Source organism: Anarrhichthys ocellatus, unplaced genomic scaffold (assembly GCF_004355925.1).
Source record: "Anarrhichthys ocellatus isolate YVR2014 unplaced genomic scaffold, GSC_Weel_1.0 scaffold47, whole genome shotgun sequence".
NCBI classification, from domain to species: Eukaryota; Metazoa; Chordata; class Actinopteri; order Perciformes; family Anarhichadidae; genus Anarrhichthys; species Anarrhichthys ocellatus.
The window spans coordinates 1,598,313-1,607,163 of record NW_022280077.1 but is presented as its reverse complement, the minus strand read 5'-3'; the positions used below and the strand labels follow the sequence as shown (position 1 = coordinate 1,607,163).

At 43.2% G+C, this 8,851-nt stretch overlaps 1 protein-coding gene across 1 annotated transcript in view; it reads left to right on the top strand.

Moving 5' to 3' along the window:
* sik1 (salt-inducible kinase 1) overlaps positions 1 to 7,953 on the top strand; it is a 9,027-nt gene extending 1,074 nt beyond the window's left edge. The window contains exons 3-13 of the mRNA XM_031869470.1: positions 2,774 to 2,837; positions 2,930 to 3,091; positions 3,203 to 3,327; positions 3,424 to 3,547; positions 3,654 to 3,874; positions 3,998 to 4,147; positions 4,269 to 4,379; positions 4,520 to 4,745; positions 4,829 to 5,083; positions 5,206 to 5,395; positions 5,501 to 7,953. Coding sequence (XP_031725330.1) covers positions 2,774 to 2,837; positions 2,930 to 3,091; positions 3,203 to 3,327; positions 3,424 to 3,547; positions 3,654 to 3,874; positions 3,998 to 4,147; positions 4,269 to 4,379; positions 4,520 to 4,745; positions 4,829 to 5,083; positions 5,206 to 5,395; positions 5,501 to 6,017 — 2,145 coding nt within the window. The 3' untranslated portion in view covers positions 6,018 to 7,953. The remainder of the gene's footprint in view (positions 1 to 2,773; positions 2,838 to 2,929; positions 3,092 to 3,202; positions 3,328 to 3,423; positions 3,548 to 3,653; positions 3,875 to 3,997; positions 4,148 to 4,268; positions 4,380 to 4,519; positions 4,746 to 4,828; positions 5,084 to 5,205; positions 5,396 to 5,500) is intronic.
* The last annotated feature ends 898 nt before the right edge of the window (positions 7,954 to 8,851 follow it).

Here is an 8,851-nt window from a genome sequence, read left to right as displayed (position 1 = left end):
GTGTGTGTGTGTGTGTGTGTGTGTGTGTGTGTGTGTGTGTGTGTGTGCGTGCAGCAGTGAGTTGTTCAACCCGTATTGCATCAACGACTGTGAATCCTGGTTCTGTGACGGCTCCAAGTGCACGGAGCCAGTCTGAACGCATGCAAGAATCTGAGTGTAAAATGCAATGTGTAAAATGGGTACAAATGTATTTCCCTCAGCAACACTGCTGTGGTGCAGAGCATTGTGCCTCGTTATTGTTGATATGTGGATGCAGCGGTGCCACATAAGGGGTATTTGTTATCTAATGGGTTTGAACGGGATTGTTGTGAGCTGCTGACTCTCAGAACACATTGAATCATAAGTACAGCCCAGCAGCATTAGTGCAATCCCTTTTGACCTCCCTCTGTCTGTGTGTGTGGGAGTGTGTGTGTGTGTGTGTGTCTGTGTGTAAGAGAGAGACACTGAGAATAATCATGGCTACCAGTCAGCGCTGGGAACAATCCAAGATGTTTTCAATTATACAATGGTTGAGGTGATTGCAGATATGCTGGAATCAGAGAACAGTCTGGAGACTTCTGGTTAAAGATGTGTCCACGGGTCTGAGCGTTAAGCCCAATTAGCATCTGTTAAAGCCAAGTGCAATGTGTCTGCACGTCACGTGAAAAGCCTCCCCTACAAAGCGCTGCTTTACTGCTAATCATATTGAAGACTTAGTGGGGAGAATCCGCTTTTTTTCTCCTCGGCTGGCCTTGCGAGCATTGTGGCACGCGTATGGCAAGCAATACCCAAACACACACACCCACGCAAACAAACGCACACAATGTCTTTTTGCTTCTTTTTTACTCTGAACTTTTTCTGCCATTGTGCTGTTTTGCTCCTTTTGAGGATTACTTCATGTCTGGTTTCAAGCAGCTGATCAGTATTTACTGCATCGGGTCTTGACTACAACAATAAAAGCATGACATTACGATTATTTACCATCAAGAAGGGCCGAAACAGTTAGTCGTTGAAGCTATTAGTCAATCGACAAAATGTAAAGGAGGTAAATTTGTCAAACCTTCTCTTCTTCCAGCTTCACATTTGTGAGGATTTGCTGATTTTCTTTGCCTTACGTGATAGTTAACTAAATATAATTGGCTTTAGTAATTCACAGAACCCAAGCAATTTAAAGGCATCAACCTGGATAAGTAATTAATGCTTTAGGTAATTAAAATGGATCAGCATTTCCAATCAAGGTTTACAAGAGTTAGAACAAACAGCTGTGGGAATTTAGAGGCAATAACAATAATGTTAAATAATATCAAACATTTAGTCCATTGGGTCAAATGTCAAATATACATATTCACAATATAACGTAGAAGATAAATTGAATAAGACTGTATTATTAGTTAAAGATAATATCACAGCTCTGAAGTCTGACATGGACGACCTCTGTCTGTATGCTGCATGTGATGCGCCCTGTTTTTTCGTGCCCTTGGGTTGTCGGAACTGATGCTAGTCAGATGGTCGGTACTCGATGATGGTAGGAGGCAGTCTGAGACCTCTGGCCTGATAAATCAGCTGCTGTTTCCAGTCTCTCACGGATCTCATGAGAGTGAAATGTTATTTTTCCTTCCTCGTCAAGGATCATTGAAGCCTCTTTGTCTCAGCCTCTCTTTGATCTTGCATCAATCATACACTCCCCTCTCATCCTCTTCAACCCCACTCCTCCAAATGTTACAAAGATTTCAGATATGTCAGGCTGAATTGTGAGAAATGTGTACAATGTTGCACAAGACATTTAAAATATTTGCATGCGATGGAAAGGTGCAGCCATTAAACATGGAGTCTTGGGTTTACATTTTTCTCTCAGTGTCATCGTTCAGCTTCAACAGCCTCAAAGCTACTTTATGTAAAATAAAATGGAACATATGGATAGTCAGGGCTTAATCTTCCCTCTGGGTTGGGTTAAGGGTCCTTGACGTGCTGTGCCTGTTCTTCAGAGCTGTGACGTCAGCTGCACCTCAAGGTGACAGAGCCCCAGAGAGCTGCCCTATCTCTCTGATAAAGACGGCTCCCCGCTTAGAGGGGACTGCGTATTGAATCATCCATCTCTTGGTTTTCTAAAGGGGCTGGTGGATAAAAAATATTAAGCTCCAACATTCAGTGGAATTTAGAAATGTTTAATTTAAGGTGGCCAACAGAATTTCAGACAGGGCTTTGTCATATGACAAAAATTGCTTTGTGCTCAACTGCCCCGTCCCAGAGGGTTCTCCTGGGAAATTAAATCTATATAAGTTCCAAGAAAAGGATTGGGAATCGCGTCTTTCATAAGTGATTGCACTTATGGTGTTTTTGATACACTAGACAGCCCCTGTGAATATGTCTCTTTGTTTTCTAGAAGTAAAGAGATAAGGAGATAATCCGTTGCCAACTTCAGTCAGCCTTAGGGAGAACATTTCTATCCATTGATAATCATTTGTCTGAATGCATTTATGTGTTTCCCTTCTGGGTTTGTGGTATAAATGGGTTTTAAAACATAATAAATCCACCCAGGAAGTCACTGACGGGTGGCTTATGCAACAGGGCATTTCATGGAAAACCAGGGTGTTGGTGTTGTGTGTGTGTGTGTGGAACAAGATGGAGGGGAATGAGATGGGGATTTTTGTGTTTGGAAAATGTCTCATGCCAAGAGATGCCAGGAGCGGGCTGAGCTGGAGGCCATAGAACAGGTTTTACTCTTCGTGATCACCTTCTGCCAATGACACAGTTGGTTTAAACGTTTCTTTTTTCACTCTCTAATTTCTCTTAGGTCATGGAGACCAAAGACATGCTGTACATTGTGACAGAGTATGCGAAGAACGGAGAAATGTTTGGTGAGTTCAGCTTTTCAAATATATATTTTCTGCTTTTAAAATGATTGTAGGCCGAATCTTGACTTGAACTAAAATATCCGCTATCTCTCCAGACCACCTGACCTCAAATGGCCGCATGAGTGAAGATGAGGCACGGAAGAAGTTTTGGCAGATTCTTACAGCCGTGGACTACTGCCATCGACACCACATCGTTCACCGTGACCTAAAAACCGAGAACCTGTTGCTGGATGCCAACATGAACATCAAACTGGCTGGTAGGTATGCTCATAAGCCGTTGTTGTTACAATGGTTAGTGGTTTGCCGGCAGGCAGGTGTTCTACAATGCCAGACAAAGTGTTAATGTTTCTTTTCCTGTGTACTTACAGACTTTGGATTTGGAAACTTCTACAATGCAAGGGAGCCTCTGTCGACATGGTGTGGCAGCCCGCCTTACGCTGCCCCTGAAGTGTTTGAAGGGAAAGAGTATGAGGGACCACAGCTGGACATTTGGGTAGGCTGGTAGAAGGAAAAAATACACCGAATTATTCAATCCAGCATTCGTTTTCTTCTTATGCTGATATTCTCCTTTTTGCTATTTTATTTACAGAGCCTGGGTGTGGTACTTTATGTTCTTGTCTGTGGCTCGCTTCCATTTGACGGACCCAGCCTTCCTGCACTCAGACAGAGAGTCACAGAGGGACGATTCAGAATCCCTTTCTTTATGTCTCAAGGTAAAATGGCAACTAAATTGTAAACAAAAAATACTGCTAATTACCAATTCTGTCTGAATTCAAAGTGCTCAGAATCCAAAACTCATTCTTCGATTTCGTCCTCCAGACTGTGAAAACCTGATCCGTAAGATGCTGGTGGTAGACCCAGCCAGGAGGATCAGCGTGGCCCAGATCAAGCAGCACCGCTGGATGCTGGCAGACCCAACAGCTGCCCACCAGACCCTTAGCCATTCCCTGACAGAGTACAACTCCAACCTGGGGGACTACAGTGAACCAGTGTTGGGCATCATGAACACACTGGGCATCAACCGCCAGAAGACTATCGAGGTGACTGAACGTGGTGTTTCAGGAGACTTATGTCTCAAGAATAGTTTATACTTAAGAGAGGCAAGACTGACCACATAGTTCGTATAGGGGAAGAGCTAAAGGAAGTTCTTTTCTTCTTCTCAGTCTCTACAGAGCAGCAGCTATAATCACTTCTCTGCTATCTACTACCTGCTGCTGGAGAGAGTGAGAGAGCATCGTACCCAGCAGCTGAGCCGCCAGTGTGGGACCTGGAGCCAGAGACCCAGGAGCACCTCCGACTCCACCGGCCCAGAGGTGAGAGCTTCAGCTGGGTGCACTGAGCTTAAAGTTACCTAAGCTCAGTACCTAGTCCTGATGTAACCTGCAGTTTCACACTTGAGGTCTAAAACCCGGTGTGCTTCCTGCTTGCTTCTAGGTGATCATGGAGTCCACCGACACCTTTAGAACCACAGCATTTTCAATTCCACCCAAAAGCACTCCTCCAGTGTACCCGGAGATGGAGTATGACCAAAGTGGATTGTTCCAGGTAAATAATGATTCAACTTGACAGCATTCGGCAGCTCAGAGGTTAGGAGACTTCACCCTCTGCCCTCATCTACTGATAGACCACAGGCAAATACTGCACCTGTCAATGAGTGGCTAACAGTCCAACTCCTTCTGGTTCAGCGTGTGGTGTTTCCAGTGGAGGCCAGTCTGAACAGACTGCTGTGGAACCGCTCCATTTCACCCAACAGCCTGCTGGAGACGAGCATCAGCGAAGAGGTGCGACCCAGAGACCTGGAGGAGGAGGAAGCAACACAAACTCACGGGCCTCTGCTCCCTCCCACCACCACCTCCCGCAGACACACCCTGGCCGAGGTGTCGGCCAGTTTCCACCAGTGCCACCCTCCATGTAAGTATGTTGTACAATAGCAATCAATCCACACTCTGTCACACGTACAGAGTCTCAATGTCTTCCCTGTTGTGTTTCTGTAGGTATTGTGGTCAGTCCCTCAGATGGTGCCTCTTCTGACGGCTGTCTGAAGACCTCATCCTGTCCAGCCCCCACTTTGCAGGCGTCTAGGGGTGAGATGTCAACACTTCTGGCCTCTTGGACTGAGAGTGGAGCTCTGCTGCCTGCTGGAGCTCCCCTGACCCTCTCCTCCCACCTCCTGCCCCAGGCCCAGGGCAGCCTGCCTGCTGCCAGCTTCCAGGAGGGCCGCAGAGCCTCTGACACCTCCCTCACACAAGGTACAGGAGCATGATCATGAAAATTCATCTTTTTTTTTTTTTTTTTTTTTTTTTTTTAAATAAGGTGTCACATTATCGGATCAAAGGAGGATTGTGTAACACTTTCCCATGTCTTTCCACAGGCCTCAAAGCTTTCCGCCAGCAGCTGAGGAAAAACACACGCACTAAAGGGCTCTTGGGATTAAATAAGATTAAAGGTCTGACGAGGCAGGTATTTCCTCCGCTCTCTAGTAACCGTGGCAGCCGAGGGTCCCTGGGTCCAGCTCTCTGCGAGCACCGCATCATGCTGGAGGAGGTGCTGCACCAGCAAAGGTGAGACACATGAAAATGATTACACAAAGGCATTCTGTTGTCTCGAATTTGTCTTAGGCAGCCCACAGCCCACAGAGAGTCTGATCTTCTGTGTCTGTTTTCCAGGATGCTACAGATCCAGCACCAACCCCAGCCTCAGGTCCAAGCTGTTCAGACAGGGCCTTCACAGAATCCCCTGCTCTTTCTGGCCCAGCATCAGTCCCCATCTCCTCCACCTACTACAGTGTTTGCTTCCCCCTCCATGTTTGACACGCCCACCCCTTCCACCCTGCCTTCTCAGCAAGCTTCGGTGGGTTTACAGCACGGCCCCTGGAAACAAACCCTCGAGACTTCCTCCTCCGGCTGCTCCTCATCCTCCTCATCCTGCTACGCTTCTTCTCTGTCCCCCGTGGCCTCCGCTGCTTACCTTCTCGAGGCTCGTCTGCACATCAGCCAGCAAACGCAACCTCGCCCCCACATCAGCCTCCAGCAGCAGTCCCAGTCTGCAACACACGGCACCTTGCCCATCATGTCTAAACCAGCAGGGTGGAGCAAGGGCTCGGCCTCCAGCACAGACCCTGAGGTGCAGGAGTTGGGTCTGGCTGCACAGCAGCAGCTCAGTAGCTGTGTGATGGTGAAGTAAAGCATCAGCCATTGAGACCAGCGATTGTTCTCTCTGTTGAAGAAAAAAAATCTTGATTTTTGAGCCGAGAAGAAAAGAGAGCAGAAGTGAGGAGAAAGAACAAAAAGCAGATGCAAGTGACAAATGTACACTTTATTTAACAACATGCGGTACACATATGAGAATGTGTCCACACACGTGTGTATGTCGTGTACACCTTTGATATCATATAAGCTAAAGACTAAGCAATAACCAAACTCTGGACAAGGCGTTGAACCAGTATCAGACAGCCAGAGAAGCAATAATAGACTGAAAGACTCTCATCAGCTCCCTTGAACTAAATGACAGCTGACGCTAGCCAGTACAGTTATTTCTCACATGTTTTCATTCTGTCTAAGTTAACTATTTGATTTTGTTGAATACAGGAAGGCTCCCTTTTCCTCATTATTTTTTAGACACTTCTTGTGTCATTTCCTGTTCTCGATGTTTTTCACTGGACTGGACAAAAGACCAAATTTCTTTTCATTTTTCCCACTTTGTTTGCCTTTTTAAAGAGATATTTCTCTGTAGCCGTGCAATGAACATGCAGTATATTGCCCTAAGCTTCACCGAAGGAGTTTATTTTCTATTGAAACTGTGATTTGTTTTTTGTTTTTTTTCGTTATTATAGCTACGCAAATGCTACTTTTACCTCAAGTCACAAAAACACTGCTCCATCCTTATCAGCCAAAAATGAAGGAAGATGGTGTCTGGCTGATTGAGTAAAGCACAACAGGTACATCACCTTACATATGTGGATACAAAGACCATCTTGTTAGATGCTTTCACTACCTCCGCAGGCAAGAAAAAAACAAAACCTAACGAAAAGTTGTCAATCCCAGAATGTCAGAGGAACAACAGTTTTCATGTGCACAGAACAATGACTGTGGGAACAGTGCAATATTTCACATTGAAATACAGACGAAGGATGAGGCTCTGCATAGGATCGTCAAAATGTACATATGCCTGAGGTTTTTTCTGTTACTTTTCATTTGTCTGTTCGCTGTGCTAGCTAGCTGACTAGAACAAGTACTAGTTATGTAACATAATAACATGATACTGTAGAATTGATAGAGAACAACTCAAGGCATTTCAAAATGCTGTTTCTTCACACAGTTTAGCTTGTAGTTCTTTAACTGAAAGGAAGAATATGGGTTTTACCAAAGAGTGAACAGCACAAGAGATGGGTGATCTATCACAGACACTACTGACTTTTCACTTTGAATGCTGTCTCAAAATGTAGCATGGTGGTTAGCGCGCATATATTTCACATGATCTCCTAAGCTTTAGCTTTGAGAAAACTCCTGCGTCCATCAAATCCAAATGCTACACATATTGTTAATATTTCTAGCTTTCACTATCAGGACCATGGTGGTATTCCTTTTTTGTACTTTTCTAGAAAAGAAGAAAAAAAAGAAGAAAAAAAAAATCAGAACATAGCAATACCATGTTGTGCTTGAACTTGAACTTTCTTCAGTTGTCTATAAGTAGAAATGATCTGCAACAAGCTGGTTTATTTGTGAGCTCAATTAGTTCTCTTTTATCTGAACTTGTTGAAGAGCAGTGTTTTTCCAAACCCAGTTCTGCGTTGGAAACATGCAGTGTTAATATTTTTTTTATTTTTGGTTGATTGCACTCACTACCAACACTTGCCTTTGAACAAACTCACGATCAGAGGTTTGACATCTCCTATCGCTACGCAGAAGAAAGAGAGTCGAAATGCTCCGTTAATGAACCTTTTTGATATCTACTCTGACCTCTCCCTCTCTTCTCTCAATCTGACCTTTCAACTTGCTGTGGAGACAGAAGCAAGAATTGCACTTTATTCAAATTTTTTTTGTTTCTCATGATGAAAAAACTCCACAAAACAATTGAAACACACTTGATGCAAATGTGTAAGATGACCCTTTTTGATAAACTATTTCTTTTTTCTTCTTTTCTGATTTGTTACTTGATTGTGTGAGCATGTGCATGTATGTGAGTGTGAGTGTGTGAAGGGAGGAAGGAAAGGAAAGGAAGAGAGAATGTTAGTTCAAGAAAGATTGTTTATTTATGTGGCTATTTATTTAAATAAAGTTCACTTCCTAAACTGTCCATTTGAATGTGGATATATTTACTGACATAGACATACTGACATGTTAACTGTAGATAACTTTACTCGACTTTAACAACTCTTACAACTTTTCACATGCATTTTTATCCATTTGTTTACAGTTGACAGGATTGTGAAGAATCATCACAACTGCAGAAATACATTTAATATTTTTATATGCAGAAAACTGCAGAAACAAATTATGTTTTATATGTATGTTTAGAGTTTTAATCTTTGCATTTCTATCCTCAATCTTTTTTCTGAATCGCATTTTTACTCTCATACATATTAGTTTCTTTATTGCACAGTCATCTTTTAGCACAGCCTTATGCGTCTGCGTTTGCCTGCAAATATTAAATAAGAATGTGACAAATAAAACCTTTAAATCGAATGATCCATATGGTAAACTAATATAAGTTTAGTCTGCAGCACGTCTATAATAGTGATGCTGTCTGTTACTGGTAATCATCAGTAACAATAAAGACAACTAGTAATAAATCTGGTGCAACCAAACTTCATGGTGTATTCTCAAATACTGTTTTATTTACCATATAATCATTGGATAGCAGCTTGATTAAGAGGTGTACTATTTTATCCAGATTTTATGATTAATCTATAAATAACTAAAACTACGAACCATACAGAAGCAGAAAATATTGCTGGATATTGTAGAAATGGGTGCAAAACCTTTTTTATTAAGCCTCATCCTCTTCCACTGATGACG